The sequence below is a fragment of the Leptosomus discolor genome, chromosome 18 (assembly GCF_034619465.1).
Source record: "Leptosomus discolor isolate bLepDis1 chromosome 18, bLepDis1.hap2, whole genome shotgun sequence".
Taxonomy (NCBI): domain Eukaryota; kingdom Metazoa; phylum Chordata; class Aves; order Leptosomiformes; family Leptosomidae; genus Leptosomus; species Leptosomus discolor.
Window position 1 is genome coordinate 14,158,723 of NC_141408.1, and position 26,551 is coordinate 14,185,273.

The 26,551-nt window shown below is 52.5% G+C and overlaps 1 protein-coding gene across 6 annotated transcripts in view; it reads right to left on the minus strand.

Annotated features, from left to right (window-relative positions):
• MSI2 (musashi RNA binding protein 2) overlaps nt 1–26,551 on the minus strand; it is a 257,243-nt gene that overhangs the window by 26,321 nt on the left and 204,371 nt on the right. For 4 of the 6 annotated variants that reach the window (XM_086475065.1, XM_086475064.1, XM_086475063.1 and 1 more), the window contains exons 8-10: nt 25,339–25,421; nt 16,360–16,474; nt 8,781–8,855 (exon numbers count right to left, since the gene is read on the minus strand). In XM_086475065.1, coding sequence (XP_086331191.1) covers nt 8,781–8,855; nt 16,360–16,474; nt 25,339–25,421 — 273 coding nt within the window. Of the gene's footprint in view, nt 1–5,729; nt 5,771–8,414; nt 8,462–8,776; nt 8,856–16,359; nt 16,475–25,338; nt 25,422–26,551 lie in introns of those variants that run through there. The other 2 variants (XM_086475061.1, XM_086475066.1) reach the window with 2 other exon arrangements.

The following is a 26,551-nucleotide window of genomic DNA, read 5'->3' on the forward strand; positions in this document are numbered from 1 at the left end:
TTACCACTCTCAGGCCACGGTTTTTAAAATGAGAATGATGCACTTTTGCCCAGTAATTACTTTATGCATCAGTGAGACAAAGCCTTGTTTGTCTCCAAATTATCATTCTGTGTCGTTTCAAGTGTAATAACCCTTTTGCAGCTACTTCACTGTACAGAAAACTGGGAAACTTCTCAAAGGCAAATAGTTTATTCTAACAGACTATTTATTAAAAAAAAAAAAAAAAAAAAAAACAAACCAAAACCCTAAAAGCTGGCAGCTGATTCGGTTTGTTTACTCCACTTAAAAACCGCTCCTATCCCATAGCAGCCTCAAGGCGTCCGCTGCACTTCTCAAACGTGTCCTGGGGAAACTCTACCTCCCACCACTCGAACTCACTATGTAATTTGGATTCTCCCTAATTTAGGAACTGGTGAAACACAGAGAATTATGAGCTTCAAGTGAATGCAGCTGATGTGGATGAAAGGGAACCTCAAACAAATCGCTTCCTAAAAGCAAGTAATTCCGTTTAATACTAAATTGATCGCTCCAATGAAAGCATTTCTCATTTCAGAGCCCATAGCCAAACATTTACTATTGATTTTTAATAAACAAGGTAACTATAAATGAGATGATCACTGCAGGGGGAGGAAAGCCCGTGAATTCACTGCACCCAAGCTGTCAGGCAGCACAGAAGCTCTGAATTTCAGTCACCTGCTGCTGAACGAACAAGGGCAGGTTAGAGGGAACCGCACTAGGGCGTATCTTTAACGTTCAGCAAAGTGGCACTGATGTGCTTCAAGCCTCACTTCAGTTGCTTCGATGGAATAGAAAATGAGCTATTTGGTTAAACCGCTTGCTTAAATTTTTATGAACGATCTAAACTATCTGAGTAACTATGACTAAAAGCCAGACCCTCAATGATGAACAAAGGCATCAAAAGAACTGATGTCTGGAGGCTGGAGCTGGAAAAATTCAACGCAGACAAGAGGCAACTATGTAAAAGAGAAGATAATTAACCACAGGACAAGGTTATCGGAGGGCAGGGAATTCTTCACTACCTACGTGTGTCGAAGTGGCGAGCGAATGCCCCTGCGAGACGCTGCAGCTCACCGAGCGCCACAGCCGTCGCTGGCAGACGGGGAACTTCCTGCAGGAGGAACTGCCACCGGGTAGTTCATAATCCACGTTACAAAAAAAAGGTCAGAGGAGAGGATTGTGGTGCTGAGCCCAGAAAGCTTTAGGGCATCACTGCAGCGACTACACATCACCGCTTCTGGGCAACGGAGGACTTGGAAGCTACTTAATTCTCCGCTTGAAATCCTACTGCTACGTGTGATTTGAAAAACATTCACATTTTAATGTTTTTGTGCTTTAAGGAGACTAATCTCTTCATGTTCTCTGCAACCCCCAGCTCCCAGTTTTTACAGCTTTACGGTTAAAGACCGTATGTACAGAGGCATAAGGCGTAAGAGCAGGCTAGCCATCACGCTCCGGCTAACTCGGACACGTAGAGTTCCTGACGGCAGGACTGGCGTTACCAGCTCACGTTCTTCTTTCTATAGGGTTATCCATGTTTTCTTCCATACATGTGTGTTTGCGTTATGCCTCTTTACTCTTGTGAATAATTATTCTCATTACACTTCCCAGTTGCTGCAGCTGTGGCCCGTTCGCAGCAGAAACCATCGCTCAGGAGCTCTGTTGCTGCAGTATCACCCCGAAACACAAAGAGCTCCTGAAAGACTCATAGGTTTGGTTTTTTTTTCCCTCTTTTCTCTCCTTCCTGTCCCTTTACGAACGCTCATTTTCAGGGCAACGACCCCGCAGTTTTAAAGCCCGTCTCAAACTCCACGCATGGATCAGCGAGCAGGCGAGAACAGGACAATCAGCATTTAAGTTCAATGTTCAAGATGTTCTTAGTGCTCATCCAGTTATTTAAGGTATCAGCAGAGAAAAAAATAGGCCTAAGAGGCAAAGGTGCTTAAGCTCTGCTCGGACACAGCTTCAGATCCCATTTTTTTCCTGCATCAAACCGAAAGCTACTGTCATCTGAGCAGAACTTGAAGAAGTACCTTCTGGCTGGAAATTTATGGGCTTTGCTATATTAATTTCTCAGTTTGCTGTCTGCAGTTCCAGCTGCTCCTCACTCCAGGGGGGCACCTGCAATGCGAACGGTCCCTCTTCAGCCTGCCCTCCGCCAGCAAAAGAAACCCAAAATCTTAATTTTAAACCAGGTCCAGTCTATAGTCCTTGTTTTCACTGACGGCAGCTGAAACGGAGAGGTTTGAAGAGTGGTAATTAAGGTGGTTCCAGCAGATTTCAAATGCACTTTGTAAACCATTTTATGCCATGCAGATGCAGCAGTATGTTTTAGGTGAAAAAACAAGCATGCAGCGCAGGGATGATCAGAGCAGATTGTAAGCAGCTAAGGAAGGGTTAGAGGAAGGAGAGAGAAACGTTTCCAGCTTTGTTCCACATCTCTTCCTGTTACAAGGCTTAACTAACTGAACAGACAATTTAAAATATACTTTGTGTTTCCCCCTCCTATTTTGCAGCCACCAGCAACTTCTCCTTCTTTCCCCATGTTCAGTTTGATCACTGAAGCATCATGACCAGACAGACTTCGCTCCCATTACTAAACGTTACACAAGCCTAAGACTTATGCAACAGCATTTTAAAAGCGCTTTACAGAGTTGACTCATTAATACTAATTTCATTACTCCCTGCTGGCGAAGCAGCCACGTGTAGGCAGCACCTCCGCTTTAAAATCGCTTTACCCACCACCAGAGCAGACAGCTGGGTGCTCGCGTACACGGGAAGGTGGCTCGGGGCCGCTGAAGCACCACGCGCATCGCGCCGGGGGCCAGCCCTGGGCTGGTGTCACCCGGCACAATTACAGCTCAGTCCCTGGTGGGGATCTGCCTTCTGCTCCTTCTGGGGAGCTCCCAGGCGGCACCCGACGAGGCCAAGCTGCGCCCCCCGAGCAGGGCCATGGCTTGGCACCACCACACCCTGCCACGGACGCAACGGTCAGCTCTGCGGCGTGTTGAAGCCACAAACGCGCTCTTCTCCCTCCCGTTCCCACCGCACCCCCTGAGGAGGTTACGAACCCGGAGCCAGACCTGCGGGAGCAACTTGCAGCTTCCTCGTATCGCTGGGCGCGCTAAAGAACAGACGCAGGGGCTTCTCACCTCACCTCCTTCTCTCAGACACTATGAAAAAGAAGCCTTAATCATGTCATAATTATAATAATTGCCCTTGTCTTTGGTACCAGCTCCTTTTCCTGACCCAGAATATAACTCAGACCGACTCGGCAAGCATCACAAAGGTCTCTTACACAAGCATACCCTCCTGCCCAGCTCTGATGGCCGACAAGTGAACAGCTTGTGACTGGTCTCAGGAAAGAAACTAAACTAAGCTCTATAGACGAACAGAAAGTTGGCTTTAAATGCTCTCATAATAATGGAAACCATCAGGTTAGACTTTGAACTGATCTTGGCATTGCATTTTCACAGCACCAGGAGCGTGACCCGAGGCGGGGCTTTGCGGCCGATGGAGTACCATTATTAGTAAGCAAGTGTATTTCCCTGAGCTCTGAAAAGTTTGCAAAAATATTTGTTTTTCCCACCTCTCCCCATATACAAAGGTTTTAATAAGCTTTAACAAACATACAAGCAAACAAACCCTTAATTAAAAAAAAAAAAAAATTGAAATTCCTGAGCTGAAGGCTTCTAAGTAACTCTGACAATCCCCAAACATCCAGGCAACGATGGGAGAAGGTACAACTGAGACAAACGCAGCGATGGCAACGTCCCCGCCCTGCAGGCACCCGTGCCACCGCGGGCTCTGCACCAAGGCCACCGGCTGCCAGCCTGGCCAGGGACCTCCTCACAGCGACCAGAGTTACCTCATCCTCGATTTCCAAACAGCAGAAAGAGATGCCTGCACGTCAGCGCCGCAGAGTTTGCAACAAGGGTCTCTATTACGCTTACGGGTTTGATGCTTAAAGCCACCGCGGCCGCCGGCGCGGCCGGCACTGACCCCGTGGTGGACGGTCAGACGGCTGGGAATACGGCAACCACTCCCCCACCCCCAGTTACAAGCACACTGTCGTCTTTTTTTTGGTTTTAAGTAAGCACACCTCGTGGGTAACTGTTCATCTGCGGATTCTTCAAACACTGGGTCACACGCTTTGAGTGATGGTTGTTTTATTCGTTTATTAAACTGTCATTGGTACTGGTTATTTGGTGCGTCCAAACCAAAATATTAGAACTGCAAGCTAAGAGAGCAGCAACACAGCATGTCCGTTGTAAACAATTTATTATTATTTTCTACCTCGGTTACTTACAGGAAAAAAGTCATAAAAAAGAAAAAAAGAAAAGCACAGATGGACTATTTACAAAAAATGAGAAAATTCACAATAGCCGAAATGTTTGCAAATCATGCACACTAAGACAAGTTCACAAAAGCAAAGCAATTCATAGCAAAAAAACCCAAACAAAATAATAAGAAGCCATACAGATTAAAAAAAGCTATTGCCTGCAGAAAAGTAAAAAGAAAACTAACCAATTATTACATCAAGCATCTTTAATGAAATGAACAGCACAGCCGTGTATTGTAGAGCCTTTGACACCGACATTTTAAACAGTGGATTAACAAACATTAAAATGCATTACAGTTCTACTGTAAGCATGCAGTTTACTTCTCACAAACTTATAAAATGGGTAGAAACTCTTAGAGAGAAACAGAATTTAAATACGACGTGTGTTTTCTACCCGAAAGTCCAGAATCCGGTCTTGTTAAAAACAAAGCCAATGGAGAAAGGCATTACCGCACAGGTTTGCAGCTCTCCTGCAATTTGGGTGGAGCTGAAGAGGCGCGATACAGCTTAAGCTCGCAGGGGACGGCTCGGCCCTCCTGCCCAAATTTAACTCATTTGCCCGTGATTTGCAAGCAAAGTCCGGAAGTAGAAGCGGCTGCAGGAGCATGCGAGAGCATCGCCGGCTGCGAGACGAGGGGGGTTAGTGGCTCAGAGCTGGGCGGGGATCGCTGCGGGAGGTGCAGGGACCATCTAAGCCCCTCTCTGGGCGGCTGCTGGCCCTGGCCCTTGCACGATGACGGCAGCTCTGGGAAGAGCCAAAGCAAATGGAGCGGGAGCCAAGGCGGGGGGCTGCTACACCCGCGGCCGCCGGCGCCGCAGGGTCCCACTTGCGGACGCAGGGCCCTCGATTTAATAATTAAACCCTGCGCGGCTAATGATCCTAGTGAGAGGAGACGCGAGTCTCGCTCCACCCTAATCATCATTCGTGCCTCTGCTGCACGTGTCTCCGTTAAAAAGCGCCAGTCTCTCTCTCTTTGGGGCTGCTTGTGAGACCCCGTCATCGTTTTTGCTTCCTCGATAAAATGATTTCTGAAAAGTTTGTGAGAAGTCATGCCTTCGTAACGCCCCTAACCCCCATCCTTGTGAGTTACATTCCAAGTGGGCATTAAAAACTCATAACAAAGCGGAGGAAAAAAAATTTAAAAAAAAAAATAAAAAAATAAAAAGCAAACTCAAAGCAGTGAGGATATGGAGCCTTTAAAAAAATAAAAATAAAATTAAAAGTCCAGTCAATCAAACCAGCCAGTAAGAGCAGCAATTTTTCAGTGGACATTGATATTAAACATGGACCACCCAGGCTTTTTCTGTCTGTCTCTCTCTCATTAGCACTGTAGTAAACCCCGATTAATTTGTTATGCATCTTTAAGAACTAGTTGATAAAAATTATGTCTTGTGAAATCGGCAAATAGTCTGCAAAGTGAAATAAGAACAGAAATTAATAGATTAAACTGAAAAGATAAGTCCCAGAAATTAAAAAAAAAAAAAAAACCAACAAAAAAGGACACAGAAAGGGAGTGATGCAATTAAAAAAAAAAAAAAAGGCTACGTACTGAGTTATAAAGGCCTAGAGGAAAAAAATAACGTGATGGGAGAAGATAGAGCAGTCGCCAAAGTGAGTGCGTGTGTCTCGCCCGTGGAGCCGTGCCCTGCCGATGGGGAACAGCGGAGGATGCGGGAGAGGGCCCGTCCGGGGGCGCCCCGGGACGGGAACGGGAAGGCAACTGGTGGACTGTGACATCTGCAGCCTCGTTTCGGACAACGGTAGATACCAACAGGACGGTTCAATGCAGATTTATTATTTTTTTTAATGATTAAAAAAGTAAAGAGCATAACCCGCGGAGAGCAACACCCGCTGGCAGCTGAGGCCCCGGGGACCCCCCGGCTGCAGCCCGCCCTGCCGGGCTGAGGTACGGCAGCGCCGGTGCCGGGGCAGAACAGCTTTCACGGCACAACCGCGCGCGGCGGCACAACGCGCTGCCAGGTCTCGTCTCTAACGAGCCCCAGGAACGCAGCCGCACACCGGCACCCACGGCAGCCGCAGGCACCGACCTCGGCGCGGCGGCGGCGCCGCGGAGCCGGGAGGCAGGGGCAGCTCTGGGGCGCGCCGCCGGGGACGCTCCCGCAGAAACCGCCACGCGTTTCTCTTTCCGCATCACGACGCCGAGCGCTGGGGCGCGACAACTTACTAACAGAGCAGATTTCAGATCTCTCTCCGTCAGGTTCGCACGGGCTCCTACCTCACGCTCCGAGCCGCAGCCGCACCGCGGGCCCCACGGGCCCTCCTGCAAGCGTCAAAACACGCGACGGGAAGGGTTGGGGGGTTCGGGCTCTTTTGAGGAGGGGGACTACGTGCCTGAACCGTGCTTATGCTATTCCTCCCGCGGCGCTGGACGCCCTCGCCCCACGGCTGGCCGGTCGGGGATGCCTACCCGACCGCTTCCCAGGGGTGGCTGGAGGAGCGCGCGCTGGGCGAGCCTGTGCTGCAGGACACGGCTCCCTGCAGCAGCGAGGGGCGACAGGAGAGCAGGGCGAGCCCCGGGGGCAGCTGAGCCACGGCACGACACAACCGCCTGAGGGACACTATCTTCCACGTCCCCGTCCTCAAACCCTGACCTGCTCCCTCGCGCCCCGAGCTGTGCTCCCATGGTACAGGGTGCTCTGCCCCAGCCCTCCTGCCTCCAGCGAGGGGGACACCCCGTCCTGCCGTGGCTCCCGGCAGGGAGGGCTCCCGCACACGCCACACCGCTCTGACGGGTTGTGTTTCTGGAGATCAGAGTCCCAAGTCACCTGAGAAAAACCTCCTAACGACCCTACGAGTGGTTCCCAGTGCTGTTAAGGATTAAATTATCTGAGCGGGAGTGGAGCAAACGACACAGGCAGAGCTTTAGGGCAGGGAAATCCACGGAAGGCGATGGAGGACTCTCAGCATCTGCCCCTGAAGGCACGACTGGTGCCCGCAGTCACGTGCACCTGCTTTTCAGTGGTGACAATCCACTTTGGTTTTCTTCTGCATGCTCAATCTCTGCAAGAGACTGAAAATAACTCGCAAATTACTGGAAGGCCTGTTTGGAAAAACCAGGCCCTTAATAAAAATATATATAATGAGGGCTAGAGTCAAACGGTACCTCTGCTGCCAGCTGGCAGACACATTCGTTTTAGACACGTTTGTAATTAAAGTCGTCTAAGCTCTGCCGACTTCCATCATTTAACTGATCAAAGGTGTCTCTCATTTAGCTGTCTCCATACGAATCAGCTGGCACCAGGAATCGCGAGGACCCAGGAGGAAAGTGTGAGACAACACGCCAACACCTTCTGCAGCCTCCTTACGCTCAACCAGCGGCTGCGATCCCGCCAGCCTGGACCCCTGCCCACCGGCTCCAGCCGAGCCGCCGGAGCCCGCGGCGGTGCCACCCGCGGGGGCAGCTGCCTTGTCACCGCCGACAGCCGCCCCTCCCTGCCCGGCACGCCGCCCCGGCGGCTCCGCTCTCAGCCCTGACGCCCCGGTTGGTTTGGACCTGGCTCAGCCTGGGAGGGCGTTGCACGGGTGGGGAAGAGGCAGATGCGCTTTACGCAGAGCCCTAGCGTTTGTGAACCGAAATAACAACCCCCCCTGTCAGCGCTGCTCCCCTTGGTGCCGCCGAAACCAGCTGCACAGAAACCACCGCCCCAAGGACACTGTTCGTCTCAGGGGTTGTTCACGACACGTGTGCTTCATCCTACTGACCTAGTGCCGAACGCAAGGCTGCATCTTCGCCCCAGTGTGCCGCAGGTAGAGCCGAGCATCCCTCCACATCCTCACCCGTCCCACGGGACCTTCCCATGAGGGTGTTGGGGTTTTTTTGGGGGGGCCGTGCAGCCGCCCCGACCCGGTCCCACCGCCGCGGCAGCTGGCAGCCACACCAAGGAAAGGGGGGAAACCAAACCAAAACCAAACTGAACCATGGACACACAGCTAGAAACTATTTCTGTGAAGGACACCAGAGATATCGATAAAGAACACAGGAAGGTTGGACTTTTCACTCCAAGACTGCACTCGTACTGAACAGACACTTACCACAGGACAGTACGGGAACGTGTGTGCGAGTCTGCGTGCGTGTGTGTCTGTGCGTATGTCCAGAGCATATATGAAAGGAAAAACCCACCAAAGGGAGGGCAATAGCTCTTAAATTATCTCTCTGCTTTATGTTTTAATTCAAGAAGTTTGTTTTCAAATAACCAGTACCAATTTACACATTAGTAAAAATGTATTTAAAAAAAAAATAAATATCAATTTTAAAATAGTAAAAAAATTTGTTGTTGTGTGAGATGCTCCCTGCAGACTTGCCTGTCTCGGCTTGCAGCTATGGATTTAAAAAAAAAGGAAAAAAATAAAGAAGGAAAGAGGGGGAAAAAAGTAAATCTGCAAACGAAACGTACGTACCTGGGAACTGATAGCTGTAACTTGGGGCAAATCCAGGATATCCTCGGCCGTACGTTGCAACAAAATTCGGGTAACCTTGACCACAGAAAAAGAGACAGAGAGAGAGAGAGAGAGAGAGAGGTTTGAAGATTAATAAAGGCTTTTTGTTTTAAAATATGATGCAAAACGACATGGAGGATGGGCAAGACTTGATTCTACAGATAGTATGAAGCCCCAAGATTTATTCCGCTCATGCAAAACTGCAGCAAGGTGTCATTATGATCTTGAACAGAACCACCTAGAGCTGGCCGGCTTTCCGGCTCACTCGCCTGCCTGGCTTTGTGCGTGAGACCTGTCACTCAGGTAATTAACATGCACTTTGGTATCTGAAGTCCAAGGACTGTGCATACTTGTTAGCTGGAAGAGTAAATGCCAAATGCTAAGGCTAAACACATAACACAGGTTTGCTCTGACATTTGGAGAGCTTACAATGAATGTACTTTGCTTCAGAGCTATTGACAGTTGGAGATTAAGGTAGTAGTAATTCTTTATCCCGGGAGTGTGAAGGACAACAGTTAACACATCAAAGAGTTGGAGGCAGCAACAGCAATGAGCCAGAGAGTCAAAGAGCTTTTAATTTTTCCGGAAAGTAAAACCCAGCTACGAGAACCGCTTCCTAAAGCAATTTCTGAGACAGGCGCAGAAACGCATCCAACCTCGGGCAGCTTTTGAAGTTTTATTAGGAGCAAAACCCCGCTGGAGATCATCTGTCAGCAGAGCTGCCCGAGGAAACGTGCTCAGCGGCAACTCTGCCCGCTCTAGCGCAGCGGCAGGCAGGGCTGGCACGAGGGCAGAGCCCTCGGAGGGCGGTGGGTGCCGAGGCACCACGGCAGCCCCGCGGGTGCTCGGCCGAGGGTTTCACTGCGTTGCACAGGGCGCCCCTCGCCGGCATCACCGGTGATTAACCCTGGGACCAGGCCAGGGGAGAGGTCTCCTCAGGCAGCAGAAGGTTTGCCTGTGTGCTGGCGGTCCCTAAACGTGCCGGGGCTGGCAGCGGCCAAGGGGTCACACATTGTGACACCCCCCTCCGCCCCCCCCCCCGCCATTTTAACTTCCCAGCCCTTATCCTCGTCCTCTCCGGTCCCACCGCGGCTGTTTACACAAGCTGTCCTGTACCCCAAGGAGATTTCCCGAAATTGTAACCTCACTTCTGCTCCTCAGCATCTCCTTGCGCCGTTTTCTTAAAACCAGGACCTACCCTCTGCAAGCCCAGCGCCGCAAACGCTGCGTAACGCTCCCGCTGACCGCCAGCGTCTGCCCAGACTCCTCCAGTCTCCAGGAAAGACCTCTCCAGACCAAGAAACCATCGCAAAGAGTTTGCTCTCAGGCCATCTGAAGTCAGTGGAAATCTCGGCAGTGACGACAGCAGCAGTTGGGCTGGACCCCGAGAACACGTTTAGCAGCCGAACGGTTCTTCCGGGGGTCTCCTGTCTCTGCTTTTATTTACTCTTTAACACGCCCAGACATCGTACAGCTATTCTTCTGCCGCAGCAAGTCCCTCCGCTTCTGATTGGATTTATATATACATATAACGTACTACTAATCATCGTCTAAAACTGGAAGATAAAGATGCTTGGATGAATTTTGATTATGGGATTAAGCAGTGCCAGGGGAAAGCAGCCCTGCGATCCCCGGACAGCACGCCGCGGCTTTCAGCGGTATGTACACACCGCTTAGCCCTTGCGTATTTATTTCACAGCTCAACAGCTGGATTCCCTCAGAAATTAATCACCTCTGTCATTAAATCAGATCTTTCAGAGTTAAGCTTTACAGACCTTTTTTCTTTTTCTTTTTCTTTTTTTTTTTTTTTTAAAACAACAATATTGATAAATGGATTGTTTGCTAAGTAAGCAGCGCCATTAACACCACTGCAAGCTCCACCATGAAAAATCGCTCTGCGGCGTCCGACCGCAGCCTCTCTCCTCACCAAGTGGAAAAAATGAAGTTTTATTCTGCTTCGAACGACCCTGAAGCAGATCTGTCAGCTCACGACTCTCGGGGCAGCAGGGAACCGGCGCGCCGGGCAGCGCCTGAGGTCTGCCCTGGGGAGCAGGGGGCTGCTGGTGTGACCCCCGTGGGCCCAGCCGGACCAGCACAGCGGTGGGTGGCAGCTGCCCACGTGACCACGGTGGTTTCGGAGCTGGCAGCGCGGTGCAGGACGCCCTCTCTTCCGATGCTCCTGCCCCGGTGCACTGGCCTGCAACGCCAGCAGCACCGCAGCAGCCCCGCTCTCCCCGGCTGAACCCGGCGGTGCCTGACGGCAGCGGCACCGGCGGAGCTGCCCGGGGGGTTCTCGCCTGCATCGCCAGCGCTCAACGCTCTCTAGGTCAGGCAGATGAAATCATAAATTTATAATACAACATTACTTCAATTTTCCTCTTCATTTACTGCTGCAGTGCCCAGCTCTGCTCTAACGAGTCAAAGCCTGATCCGCGCAGGGGAAATTGCCTGGCTGAATATCAATAGCGCATTAACACCATGCCCATGTGGATGCTTCATCAAGCCAAATTATGGCCATGCTGACCTACCCACCATTCCCATTAGATGCCATTCTCATCCTGCACTGGGCACCGAACAGTTTATTTGCTTCAGCAGTCCTGGGGAATGATCAATCTCTCTAATTATCCCTTGTTGCTAAACCAAAAATCCAAGTTTTGCCTGGATGGCCTCCTCTGACGTGAGACCCTCCTGTCCGTGGAAGCAGAACTCGAACCGACAACCACAACTGCTTTCGCACCAGCGCTTCCACCCAGCTCCCGTCTCTGACATCGACGGCAGCGGGCCCGAAGCACCCACCCCGCAGGCTGGGTGAACTTCCAGCAGCCCACGTGCCGGAGCCTCACCGCAGACCAGACCCTGCCCTGCCCTGGATGCTCTCAGGGCAGCGCTGGCATGCGAGGCGAGAGCGATGGCTGCTGAAGCACCACGCTGCCCGCCCTACGGTCACGCTCCACCGGCTGGCACGCTCTCGGTGCAGCCGCGGAGGCCGTTCCCATCACAGCGTGCGAGCGACCGCTCGGTGCAGGGACGGTCTCCCAGGGGAAGGTAAAGGCTCTGCTTCCAGGAGGAAAACGACTGCAAGCAGGTAACACTGACCTTTTTACTTACAGTGTACCTGAGGGCACCACAGATGGTGCTAAAGCCCATCCTGGCGGGCCCATGGTAAAGCCTGAGGACGGCAGGCACCCTACAAAAGGGGAAACTGGGCCAACTGCCCTCTCTTCCATTCTGCACAGGGGAGCTGTGGCCCTGGGGGCCGAGCAGCTTGCCACAGCACACGGACGAGGTCTCTGGAAAGGCAGGAGACCCAGGCTGGCCTCCTGACTCCCCTCCATCCCACCAGCACCTCCAGAGGGAGAAAATAGCTTCTCTGCTCCACGCAGGAGAGTGTCCCCAAGCACTGAACCAGGCTGTGGAAATGTCTTTTCATTTTTAAATTCGGTGATCCGAGATGGCCAGAGCTCATGGTTAACACGTGGGAACAGTGAACACACTGCAGCCCGGGGATCTCTGCAAAATGAATCCAAATGCTCCAGTAAATGCAAGAAAATTATTGTCTCCCAACGTTGCTCAGAGCACGGAACGCCGGGTCCTTTGCAAGGAAGGGCACGGTCCTTCTGCCAAAGCATAGCCCCAGGCTCCAACAAAAGGGCTCAGGGTCTTTCTCAGAACAAACGTGCTGTGACCTTGACATAAGCACCTCCGGCATGAGAGAATGCAAACCAAAAACCATCTCCCGCAGACACAGCGGGTGGTCACGTACGAGGGAGCAGCTATGGAGAAGAAACTCATCTGCTGCAGAAGCTTCTCCCTTGGTCCAACAAATCTGCCCAATCTCCTGCTTCAGGGGAACGAAGGGGCTCAGCCAACGCCGGCCGCAGCCGCGTTCGGCAGGGGAGGCTACAGCGGGTGCTGCTGCGGGAGCCCCGGGGGGTTCCGGGAGGCGGTGCAGCCTCCCGGGAAGCCTGTGCTAACCAAAGGCTCCCCCTTCCCGAACCCTGCCTCAGAGGCAGGTGCTGCTCTGTTAAACGAGTCTGATGGAAAAAAGGAATGACTTTCTTTGAAGGGCACAAGCTTTGTTTATGCTTGAGTTCAGCCTACCTAGATGGAAGGTGTGCAGCAGTGCAGAGCCCCCGCTCTGCCTCGCGAAGCCGGTTGGAGACCTCCCGAAATCTGGCGCTCACATCAGGCACCATTTCGGCAGTCGGGGGGGTGTAAGCTTCCTGGGCCAAGCGCTCCTGTCTCTGGAGGGATTTGCACGTTAAAAAGAGCCCAACTTTTAATATTAAACACCAGCAAATCTAAGATGCCCATCGCCCAAAGAAACGAGTGCTGCAGGGCCCCAGCTCAGGTCAAGCAGCGCAGCCGCCACCTCCAGGGCTGGGTGTCACCACCGGGACGACCGTGACAGATGGGAGGGCAGACAGGCGGCCATCTATTATTGATGCTGCTCCTCAGTTGTGTTCTTCTCTCTTTTCTCTCTTTTTTTCAGGTACAGACCTGAATGGAGAGCAAAAAGCCATGGGGCAATGCAGTGACACCCACACGCCTTGGGTGACGGGGCTCCTGGTTTGCACATCAGGACCAGGTGACAGAGGTGAGGCTTCTGGGTGCATGGCAAGCTTCTTGGACACCACATCACTCCCACTCTGCTGAAAATGTGTGCGTTGCCTGCTAGGGGGGACACGGTGCCTGTTCACGAGCTTCCATGGGGCTTGGGAGCAGCTCTTCCCGCCAGGTGGGCTGCGAGGGAGAGAGAGACCACTGGAACCGAAACCACTCCAGCCCGCACTTTATGCAGGGTGGCTCATTAATGTTCCTGATCTCCCCCCGAGACCGTGCGTGTCCCATCAGCAGACACAGCCCAAGACAGCCCAGAAGCAGCCCTGGCAGAAGGCTCAGCCTGCCTGCGCTCTCAGAGTCAAAAAAAATCCTTTCAGAAGAACACTTTAATTTTGTTCCAATCAACCAAATCAGCACAGAAGCGGCTGCCTACGCACCTTTAGACCCCGGCTGCTGCAGGCTCCTTGGGGAGGCTGTGATTAATGAAAAAGACCAACTTCCTTAATAGCTTTGGAGGGAGTTGCTCTCTGCTCTTTCCTTTGGGCTGTCTCGTGCGTTCGTTCCTCCGATTTCCTCCTCTGCCCATGAACAGTGTCTGGAGAAGGTGACCTTGAACAAGGGCTTCTAGAAACAGGTATAAAAGTCCTTCAAGAGCAGTCCCAACCGCTCCGTTCCAGTCCAGCTAGGCATCTGAACGGAGGCACAGGGCAGGGCTGACACCGGCCTCCTGGGATCTTGGCAAAACACTTGGTGACTGCAGATGCTGCCGCCAGCGGTACGTTACTCCGTGCGCCTCGTCACTTGATGGGTTAATTATGCCCATCTCCCTGCGGGGACGGGGCCCCACCGCCGCCATGCAGCTGCCTGCCGGGGCTTGGGAAGGAGAGATTCGGGCTCCCCGCTGAGCAACAGCCCATCAGCCCCTTGAAGCCAACTCTTACAGGCAGCCTTTGAAAACGAGGGTTTATAATGGCCATCCAGACAGCCCTGCTCTCGCGTGTTGCCATTTCCTTGTTTAGCACTTAATTATTTAACACGGTGCCACCGCAGCAAGCAGGAACTTGGAAGATGAAAAAACCAGCCAGAGCAGATAATGAAGCATCTGGCCTTCAACACGAATCAATCATTAATTCTGAGCGAGTCACCCTGATTTGAAATCTAATAAGAGCATGTTGCGAGACTGGCCGGAGCAGAGCCGGTCGGGGTGACCCGACCCACCCGACCACAGCAGGACGGGGATTTGCCAACAGAAGCAGATCCGCTCGCTGAGGCCTTCTTCCTTTACTTCTTGAGGCTTGAAACAATCTTTTTCCAGAGGCGCAGCCCTGGTGCGAACGACTCATGCCGCACCTGAGGGCTGAATCTTCCCTTCAGGTCACTGGGGTGGACCCTGGCTCCGTTCACTCCTTGCCTGGCTGCGAGGAGAAGGGTTGAGGCAACTCTGGCCATGGTGAGCAGAAGAGGGATGCTGCCCTGGGTCTTTCTGCCTACCCAGGGTGGCCTGGGCTCCTTTCTCCAGCAGCTGGGTGGGACTGGCCGGCGAGGCGGCACCCGCCACCTCCACCACCCCAAACCTCAGGCACCACCAGCGGAAAAGAGAGAAAGAACAGAAATACAGTACATAGCTCAAGCACACCGGGAACATACAGGTAACGAAGTCACAGGCTGACTAGAACAAGATAAATATTTTAACCGTAAAATGTAATTTCCAAACACTCTGGGGCAGGGTGGCGGTGGAGTGTGGGGACAGCAAAATAGATGATCAGCTGAAATAACCGCATTACACATCCCAGAAATGGATCGTTCCAGCCACACGAACAGAAGTACTATTAATTCAGAGATAAAGCAAACAGGCAGGGAAGTTTTCCCTATCAAACCAAGCGGTGCCTGAAGTCAGACATCTCAGCGTAACAGCCTGACGCTCATAGGAACCGAGTCCTCTGACCTGACGCCCACTCCAGGAGCCCTGTGGTCCCTCCAGCATCTCAGCCCGTGGCAGAGCTCAGGACAACCGAGCACCAGCTTTCAAGGCTGGTTTTTGTGCTCAGTTTCTGGGATCACCTAAACCCAGGACAGAAAATTCAAAGCATCCCAGGGAGGCCACGCACCAGGGACGCTGGCCTGGGAAAGGCTCATTTCTGCCTGGCAACACCTCCAGACGCCCTCTCGCTCATGCGTGCGTTACGGACACAGCAGGTGACAACCGAGGGAAAGCCCAGTGATACAAAGGGAGCAGGAAGTCAAAAATACACGGGGTTTAACAAAAATACGTTGGCAATGGATTAGCAGTGTTTTGGCTTAGTCAATCTGAGGACAGAGTATCCAGAAGTTGTCACGTTACGTAGAAAGAACAACTATCTAGGCAGAAACAAATGAGAACCAATTATAACTAAATAGACCTCACGCACAAATAGAATTTTGCCATTAAATATCATTTATCCCATTTAATGAGTATTTTCTGGACACAATACTCTGGACTGAAATACCGTTCCATCTCCTTGAAACTTGTAATTATTGTTGCGACCTATACTGTTACGCATCTCCCTGCTTTCCCCATCTTGCATGCCATTTAAGAACCGGCAAGATTTTCAATTATCTATGCTGAACTGTCAAAGATACCTTTAAAAGAAGGGGAATAATGTGTGACTCAATTCCTCTAAAAAAAGGGGAGAGATCATTTTTAGTCAGAATGAACACACTGCATCTTTCATCATTCTATTTTTGCGAGTAAGAGTAAAATAGGCTATTTAAAACACCCATTTAAATGCAAATTTTTATATTCCAGGAAGGGGGGGGTGGGGGTGTTAATCATTTCCCACAGACAGGATTATTTTCCCCACCCCACCCCTGCTGAAGTTTTAGACGCGCACCCAGGGGTGCAGGGATTTCTCACCCCTACGGCTTAAGCGTTCAGAAATCAGGGAGACAACAGGGGAGCCGCTGGCTCCGGGAGACGTGTGGTGGCTACGGCACTTACCCAACATTCCCATCCCTAGCATAAAAGCGTCCATGGTATACGGTAATCCACGTGCCCTTCCTCTCGTCCCTGGTGGAAACATCACTTCTTTAGGTTGTGCTTTCTTACATTCTACCTATTGAGCAGAAACATGTACAAATGAGATGCAAATGAATTCCATGTAAATGTCAAATGCAGAACTGATCTACTTAAGGGGGGGAGTTTTATTTTTAGCATTTGCCTCCCCACACCGCCTCCCCCTCAAAGGTGAACTTTAAGAACAGCGTAAACGGATTTAAAAGAGCAAACGGGTATGTCTCTTCAAACACACATAGCAAAACCCCACTGGAAAGATGACAGAAATGCCGGTTTAAGAAGCTGCCGTGTTCCTGGAAGGAAAACCTGTGCTGCGTTCCCTCTCAATGGTACTCGCGGGTGTGGAATGAATGGAGGGAGGTCTCCAGCACAGCTCTATCGCAATCAATAACAGAAAACGACTCTCAGTGATCATTACAAAAAGCTCCTTTTAAAATAGGAATAAAGAATCAATATTTCTACCCAGCAGAAAATTTCTGTAAACCCTATTAATACACGCTCTGCATTCTTTCACTTCCAGTTACTCCTGCTGCCTTCTGAGGTCGCTTAATGCCACTTGAACCCCATCGCGAGTCTCCGCCGACACCCTGAGAGAGACAGCGACCCAGCCCAGCTGGTGGCAGGACCCCAGCACCCCCAGGCACACCACCACGTGCTGGTTCCCAGCCTCTTTTTTGCATAGGAAAAGGAGAAATAAAGCACTTTTCCATGTTCTCCAGCTCCAGCACTGCCAAGTCCCCCCCAGCAGACTGCCCCTGCACTCTCCTTGGCCCTACGGCCGTGCTGGTAAGCCGATTTGGAGCTAATCAGAGTTATCCCAACCCACTTCTACGGCTCTACACCTTAGTCCGTGCTCTGAGCAACAGCAAAATGTGCAGACACCGCACGGGGAAGCCCCAAGCCACCGCCTGCCCCACCTGTACGGTTTGCACGATGAGAATCGCTGGTCTAAGGCTAAGGTTCTCGGGTCGAACCCAGAAGTTGGAGCTTTATGCCTCTAATTTTGTTCTTCAACGAGTTCCTTGATCCCCCTTCCACATTTATGCTCCCCCTGGCCCTTGCCTGGCCAGAGCAGGGTGGGAGCAGGGGTGCCACAAGCTGGGGACGTGCTGCCACAGCCACGTGCGACCCCGCTGCCCTCAGTCCTCCCGTCCCAGCTGGGGCACGGGAATGGGCAGACTGGGAGGGCTGGCTCCAAGCAGGGTCCTGTCTCCTGCATCACCTCCATCGCTCGCACAAGCAGGCAAAGGCGGGCGTGTGCCCCGTGCACAGGCAGGCAGCTACCCCGGGCAAACCCGGGGATGTACGACAACACGGCTAAACGTCTCGGTGCCTAATAGCCTGCTCAGTGACTGTGTGTTCATTGTCTTATGAAAACCAACCGCCTGTTCCTAGGCAACCCGATCAGCGAAAATTTCAGGTTTATACAATTTTCATTTAGGTAACGTAAAGGTTAACTGACTGTAATGGGAGTATTTTAAACAAAACCACCTACTCTTCCCCTCTCTGCCGCAAACCTCCGCAGACTGTATTTACCTCGCTCGCGTGCAACGCTTCCCCAAGCTACAACGCTCAGGCACCGGCCGTGCTGTCAAAACACGCGCTGCTTCCAAGCTGCCCCAACGAGTTTGGAGCGTAACTCTCCTGGAGTTCAACTTCTGCTGCTTTTCTGCCAAGAAGTGTTTGGGTCCTTGCAGGAGGCAGCGGGAAAAAGGCAGAGAGGGACTGGGGATGGCTGGGCTGGGAAGGCATGTATGCATAGCCCTGACACTGCTGTGCGGGGGAAACGGGGAGAACAGGCGAGGCAGGAGCAAGAGCAAGAGCGGTGTTGAAGGGACCAGCCCTCCGGACATGCCGGAGCTCGGGCACAGCCACAACAGGGCCAGCGATTGTCTCCTCTTCAGCGCTGTCAGGGCAGCAAGTCCTCCGGGAGAGAAACATCCCACCGAGAGCTGTGGTGAGGACCGCTGCGTCCTCCAGCTGGGGCCACCAACCTCCACACACCCTGTCCCCTGCACACCCACACACATGCACAGACTCCTGTAGGGTTCCCGGGCCCTGATATTAAGACAAAAAGAGCCAGAAAACGGAAAACTTCCCAGCAATGAATTCGTCAAGCAGTCGCTCACACGCTGGGGTGCTGCTGTGGGAGCGGGGCTGGGGACGAGGACAGGGCAGGATCCACGTGCCCAGTGCCCAGCCCCATCCCTGCCCCGCAGGGACGCAGCCTTCCGAGCCTCCCTGGGAGGCTGGAGCCTGAACTTTGATGGTGAGTTTCAGCCTAACTGGGCTGTGTCCCCCCTCAAAACCTTGGTGCCCCCAGAAAGCCCCATAGCCCAAAGCCAGCGGCGTGCCGCTGCCTCCCCTCTCCATCAACCCCGAGGGACACAGCGAGCTCGAAACGCTGAGCACCAGCCTCCCGCCCCGCCGCCCCGCACACCAATACCCTCTGAAACGGCCCTTTGCTTATTTTTCATCGGAAGGGCATTTCGCAGGAGGATGCCAATCTAATTTCTCCAGCCAAATGACCGGGGGTGAGCACCAGAAGTGTGTCATTTCATTTCGCAACCGCATTTTTCGGGTTCGCCGTCACTCCAAATGTCACGGCGGCATTGGTTACACCTCGCGCTGCAAACAGTCAGGATGATAAAAACAATCTAGCCTGGCTCGACGGACAATTAACAGGAAAATGAAGTTTGGATTAGCACCGTTAGAAACAATAACCCAGTAATTAGCTTTTGCAACCACGAAACAGCCTACCGCTGCTCTCTGAAAGACCAGCGTAATTTATGATTTTCACAGCACACGAGGATATAAAGGGAACGGCAGTGAGCTGCAAAGAAGTTTTAACTGGGATTTAAAGGGGAAGAAAAAGTCACCAGTAGGAAAGAAAAACAATTCCTAAGCCTTTGTAAACAAATACACCCCATATGAGGGCAAAAATACTCTCCGTTATCCAGCAGAGATTCTTTCCCCCGGGAGGGATGACACGCAAGATACGGGACCAGGAGCCCCGGCCCTGGCTCTGCCACCCCTCGGGATGGGGCTGCGTGACCCCAGTCCCGCCAGCGCGCCTCGGGTGGAGTTTTACACTCCCCGCTCGGCATCGCCAGGCCCTGAGGTGCTCCGCAGAAGCTCCACGCAACAGCCCATCGGCAAACGGGGAAAAAGCAGCAACGGGAGGTGAAGCACCACGTTAGCGGACCGGTGGAGGGCCTGGATGGCGCCTCTTCACCAAGAGATGCAGCAAAAGCGGAAAAAAAAGGGGCCAGGCTGCTTTTCTGCAAGAAGCCAGCGCTCTCCTTCACGGGGAACAGGATGGAGACGGCCGTAACCATCCCGCAGCCACGGTTACGGCGGGGGTAAAACCCTGGAGGCAGCAGGGACGTCACGGCGTGCCGGCAAAGCGGGATGTGCCGTGGGGCTTCTCCAGGAGGGAATGTATCTGGATTTACGAGTCAGTGCTCAGCTCCACACCGAATCACCCCCAAGAGCCTGCCCGATGCGGGCGCTTTGTACATAAATCTGGATCTTGCACAAACTTTCAGTTCAGCATTTCTGTGCATCTTAATAATTTCCAGATTTTTTCCACCTCCCCTGTATGAGGGATGTGCTTCGCTTTCAGCAGCCTAACAAAGAAAGTTTTAACTTGAAGGCTAAAAAAAAAGGAAAAAAAAAAAAAAGGCAAGGAAACTAAAATTCACTATTTTTGTTTAGTCTAGTTTGGAGAATTAACATTACACTGGGGTACTCTTGGGTCAAGCCGAGCAGTCAAAGGCACTAGAACCCAGGACTGCTGAGATGGGGAGTGAAAAGCCTCTTATACCCAGCGCAACAAAACAGGCTGTCAGCTCTCAGCACCAGGATGTCTCAAAAACCCCGTGGCCAACAGCTTTCCAGGGAAACCAGGGCTATTTTGAGGAAAGCGGAACGCGCACGTATTCACAATGCACAAAAAGCCATCTTACCACCCAAAGACAAGGCAACTTTGTCTTGCCAGCAACGTGAGACTCACAGCTAGTGGAGACTCGATCACCTCGGGGACGTCATGTCGTTCATGGCACGGCAAGCCAGAACTATTGCTCCGCTAACAGAGAAACCGGTATTCACCCAGTCCTGCGGCAAAGGGAGGGCTGCGCCCGGCAACAGAAGAAAGGCTCTAAGCGTATTTTAAAAAATGCATCAGATCATTGACGAAGGTGGGGTGGGGACAACGGGAAGTCGTGTCCTCAGACTGCAGGAGGAGAAGTCGGCAGCTACGGGCGAGCGGAGGAGCCTGCCGGAGTTTCTTGCGATTCATCAATTCAATTTGACCCCCAAACACCTGATAACACCCAGCGTTGAGCAGCTTCTTCTTGTCCTGTGCGGGCTGCAGAACCCAGCCACCCTCGGAGAACCGGGCAAGGGTGGTGTCACTGCACAGCTCACGAGCTACGTCACTTAAGGCACACTGAAGACAACACTACAGGAACGCACCCGACCTGCAAGCTGTCTGCAGTGTCCTTCAGCTGACAGATGGAGTTTCCAAAGCTACCGTACCTTCAGCCTCTCCCCAGCACCACCAACGCCAGCGACACCTTGCGCACCCGCCTGCCCAGCACCGTCCTGCACAGGTCCCATCGCCCTCGCTGCAACGAGCCCCCTGCGGAGAACCTGTCACCACGACCACCGGCCTCTTGGCGCGGCAGTTCCCAGCAGCGCCTGCAGACGCTCTCCCACAACGACACGCCACGTGTCAGGCTCCAGCTCCACAAGCTGGCAGCGAGCCTACAGTACGAAACAACGAGCTGCCACGCTTCCCTGCAACCTGCTGACAACCAGGCCCCCACGGCCAGGCACTTCCAGCCTTGGCGCCCGTACGCCCCATTCACAACGACAGCTCGCTTCTGGTAGGGACATCTCCAGCTCCAAAGAGTTTCCCAGGGACTAGAGTCCTCGAACTGGAGCTGTCACATCTAATTTCTGGCCACTGGAGGTTGTTTCTTAAATCTCGTGTTTATTTGCTTTGAGTGTCAAAACGAGGGTTAATGCCCCCACGGGGGGCTGGGCGGGGTGAGAGGGTGACAAGGTGTGACGAGCTTGGGTGCTTTGCAGACGTGGGACAAAAGCATCAGAACATGCTTACAGCACTAAACCGATTTGTTCACAAGGGAGAAGGGTGATTTCTGGACCCAGATTAAGCCCATGCCCACAAGCAAATCTCTCATGTCCTCTAACCCTCCCTGACGTGCCTGCCAGGCAAGCCAACGCCACATCTTGTTCCCAGCCCTAAGCCACTCCCTGACCCAGATGCTCTGTGCGCAGAGATGGCAGGGTCATTTGGTCAAGCCTCCCTGAAGACATCGGCTTCAGAACCAGCTACCTACAGCACCCCGAACGCCTGCAGCCCAGCGTCACGCCTGTGAACAGCAGAGCAGCACCACGTGCATCACCCCTACACCACACTCCACGTATCGCCCCCCAACACACCCAGCAAACCCACTGCCACCAATGAGACAGCAACTGGAGAGGCAGCAGGATCATGCACAAGGCCCAACACCACGTCTGGGGGTTGACCTCTGCCTTCCAGGGCGTCCAGCTGGCACAGAACCCCGTGGCTTCCCAAAATGCCTGTGCAAGGTTGGAGGTGGTGTGTTGGTTGCACATCGCGTTTCCTTCGCTCCCGGTTCCTACGAGGACCTCGGACACCGGTGGTCTTGTGCTCCCTTCTGCACGTGGTGTACAGTTTAGCCTTTCCAGGGATGGAGGTACCTTACACTTGGATGAAAACCCAAAGGCACACGGTGTGTGACACAGATCTCTAAAACCCCACCACACAGCGAAGGCTGCCAGTCTGCGGAGAAGCCTGAGGAGGGCCGATACATTAAAAACCCCACAAAATCCCACCACAAGACAGAGGAACAGCCACAGGTGCTAGGCAGCGTCAAAGCCTATTTTAAAACAGCCTAATGTTTTTGTCAGCTGCTCCAGAGCCTGACTTGGGATCCTGACTTCAGGGCAAAGCACCTGGGCCAGGCTCAGCCCATCCCGGCGCTTGTCCCACTGTACCTGTGACGTGGACGACCTTACCACAGTGGGATCTAAAGGAAAATAAATTACCCCATCACATTTCTTTTCCAGCTACTTTTGCATCCAGGTTTCTCTTTGCAAAACAGCCCGCTCATCTCAGAGGGACAATATTCTGGGAACAGCTTATTTGGGTTTTATTTGCCCTCCCCCCTGCAATGTTTGGAGAGCATCTTTGACCTCCCACATAAATTCCAAGTTTCACGTACTAAATACCTCGCTGGCATTTTCTTTTCACTTTCACACTGCTCGTTTAATACTACATTTGACATTCTAAGCTTTACAGATGGCAACAGAAGCAGAATGGGTGGGCTAAAAATAGCCTGCCAGGGAGAACGGGAGGCTAGAAATAGGCTCACGAACAACAGCAGCCCTGCTACCCTTTGCTTGCCCCTGCGTTTTGAGAAATGACAGCACTCAGGAGACGAGAAGGAACGAGCTCAGGGCAAGTCGGTGCTCGCAGAGCTGCGGCTGCCCCAGCCAAGCAGCCCGGGGATAGGGATGGAGACGGGGCAGCTCACCGAGCGGCTGCAAACCCCGTTGCCTCGAGCTGGGGCTGTGAGACCCGTCCCCTTCCAGCTCAGCGCTAGAGGGGGGCACGTTGAAAACGAAGCAGGAGGGGCCAGTCTCTGAGGGCGCTGCGGAAAGTACGTCCGTGCCCAACTCCGACCCCCAGCCGGCTGTGTGTCACCTCCGGCCATCTGCACCAGCTCACTGTCACACACGCACGCACAAGCTCTCCTGCCCCTGCGTGGGTTCGGTAATTAATCTGCAGACACATCAGCAGTAGGATGAGTCAGTCCCAAGACAGGATCATGTCTCATCTCCTCCCTCGTGGGCTGCTTTTAAAATTAGTGCTGCAGAAGAAGCGACAAGAAGAGAAAGCTCAAAGCATCGTGGTACCTGGGTCGTGCACCAAGCAGGCCCAAAGAGCCGGGAAGAATATCTTTTAATTATCCACGACAACAAAACACCAAGAGCCTACGCTGTTCCTTTCGCTCTTTGTGATGTTCCTCAAGCGTTTTCACCCTGTCCCATCCTCCACGTCCCCGGCACCGCTGTTACCTTCCCGTGCAGCCTTTCACCTGGGAAGAAACCCTCCCGACAACTCTCCCGCCGCTCCTCCCCTAGCAGGGGGCTGCAAACACCCGGGTAAGATTTTTACAGTGCTGGAGCGCAGATCCCGCCAGGAAGCATCAAACACTGTGCTCTGCCCCGCTGCTGGCACCGGTTTTGCCCGGACACACACCAGCACCCCGCTGCTCCTTCCAGCCTGTACCCAGCACCTCCCCAGGGCGACACTGGGCAGCACGGATCTGCGCCAGGCGAGGGCCAGGCCTTGCTCCAGAGAAAAACCCATCGTGTGAAATAACTAAAGCTACGGAATACGACATGACACACACCCACGATGAAGCGGCAGGAAAATCCTGGAGCGTGGCACTGTAGCTCTTCCCTCCCAACTGTCAATCTTACCTAAATTTACATTCCAAGCGTTTCTAATTTGTTGCTGGGTCTGTCGTCTGGATGCTGGGGTGGGGGTGGTTGGGGTTCGTTCTTTTTGTTTTGTTCTAAGACAGATTAATCAGCACTTCGTAACTATATACAGGGGAACGAGCCTCCCCCACAACCCACGCGTATCCCAGGCGAGCTATCGCTGGTGGCAGGCAGGAGACTCCAGAAGCAGGAGGCGGCTGGGGAAGCGGAGAGATGCTTGGACAGGGCAGAGGCAAAGCCCGCGGCGCCCAGCTGAGACGGTGCGAGAGGCTTCCCGCAGAGCAAGGGGAACTGCCCCAGCCCTCCCTGCCATCCCACCGCTCAGTTTGCCAAGGGGACCCTTACTTTTATTTCAGATGCATATTGCAGTGAGGAACAATATGAGGAATATTATTTCAGTGCCCTGGGAAAAATTAGCAAGTCAAATATTGAATCAGGCCTCCAGCATATGCCAAGGAGATTGCTTTGATCTTATCCACACTAAAAGCTCTATTATTGAATTTAAAGTCTGTGAACACATATCAGACCAATATACAATGCACATCTGAATACACATTTGAGAAGCAAAAGATGTTTTGACAAAGGGAAAAAGAATATTTTAGCTGAAAATATCAAAGTTACTGCATCAATTGAAATACAAATGCCTTTTTTCATCTGGCTCAGTGGCTTTACTGACAGGGCAACTCGCAACCTGGGACCTGACTGTCATTTAGGAGAAACTTCACCCAGGTCTGGCTCCTGGGTCGGGCCTGGGTGGAACGTGACTGCGGCTCGATGGCAGAGAGCCACGACACCCCGGGGGACGCAGTCCAGCAGGCAGCAGCAACGTCAGAGCAGCATCAGGCTCGGGAGCTCGACCGGAACGGCTATTTTGGGAGCACAGGGTCTGCAACAGCTACTCCAACACACTTGCCTCCTGAAAGCCCCTAACGCAGCCGTTCGGCAGCCGCCGCGGCTCTTCCCAAGAGCAGGGTGGGAGGACGAGGGCTTCTCCAAGGCTGGGCAAGCAGCTGAGCAGGTTGAGTCACGCCATCGTCAGCCCTTTGGCTTCCCACACCAAAACCTGCCCCGGGGCGGGTGCCTGAGCCTGCAGACAGCGCCTGTGCTCACGGGGGGGACAGACACCCGTCCTGCTGGCGGGGGGACAGGAGCAGGGGCCAAGCAAGACGCGGTCAAGGCTCAGCATCCCCTTCCCATCACAGCTCCGCCAGGCGCGGTGTGCCCGGCACCCAGTCAACCTCACGGAGAAGGCTGTCCCAAAGGGCCACCACCCAGGCACATGTCTGTGACAAAGGGTGAGAGCTGGCTGCCACCGAAGCGCGCTGCGGGACAAAAACAACTTACCATTTTATTATTGATTTCGTGGAAATGAATTTCACAGACTTTTTCCACCACGTCTTCGTTTTCAAAAGTTACGAAGCCGAATCCTATTTAATAAAGACACAAAAAGAGGAAGGGGAAAGGAAAATATTAGCTGAAGAATTTCATTTCAATACAGCATCACTTAGCCATTGGGACTTTGGAAAACTTTCATAAAAATACGCACGTGTAAATACACCTGCTGCCTACGGAGCTGTTGCTGAACTTATTACAGACTAATGGAGGGAAGAAGCATTGTCTTGGGGAAAATTAATACGGTTCTGTTCCAGCTCTTCCATGGGATTTAATGGAGAATTAAAACCTCCTTATGGATTTTTTGATCCATCCTGCAGAATTTAATGGATAGTTACACCCCAGTTACATGATGGCTCAGAAACTACAATAAGGCTGTATTTTCTTTTACACCTTATAGGTTTTTAAGAGCAATCTCTACAAAACCCAATTATATTTCTATGGAACCATATTGATTTTATCTCTTGTTTAATTCCACGGGACTTCTCCATTAGAGCTGACTCATTACACGACCCAAAAACCCCATAAAAATCCGGGAAGACAGAAGATGATTCCTCATTTACCCCTGGCGAGGAAAAAAATACCAATCCTTCCCCAAACACGCCGCAGCACCGTGTTTCCATTCGCTCTGAGCAAACACCAAGCGCCCCCGTTGCTGTGTGCCGGGGCCGGCAGCGCAGCCACCGCAGCTCCGTCCCGCACGGATGCAGCCGGCCCCGTGGGTCAGCCGGGCTCCGGAGGTGGTTATTTGTCCCTTTCTTCCTGAATTACTTCCTCTAATACCTCATCAGGACATCCTGAGGCCTCCAAGAAACCATTACGTTTAAAGCCTCTGATCTAATCATTCCTCTCTTCTCTGCTGCTGCTTCAAAGGAGCCGTGGATTTGGGCTGGTTTAGGGTCGTTTGATGCCTGCTGCCTGCCTGCAGCTGTACACTGCATTTGCTCTGCTGGGGCCACACTAAAGGAATCTGGCAGCCCACCACAGCTACACACAGTCATGTTCTCGGCTCCTTCCTCAAAAAAAAAAAAGTGATTAAAAAAATCAAGCTAACAAACAAAAACCAATCTGATGTGCTACATCTCTGGCAAAGGCTTGGATGAGTCAACATCGACACCGATTAAGCTAATGAGATCTTAAAAATGTACCAACAGGATGAACTTCA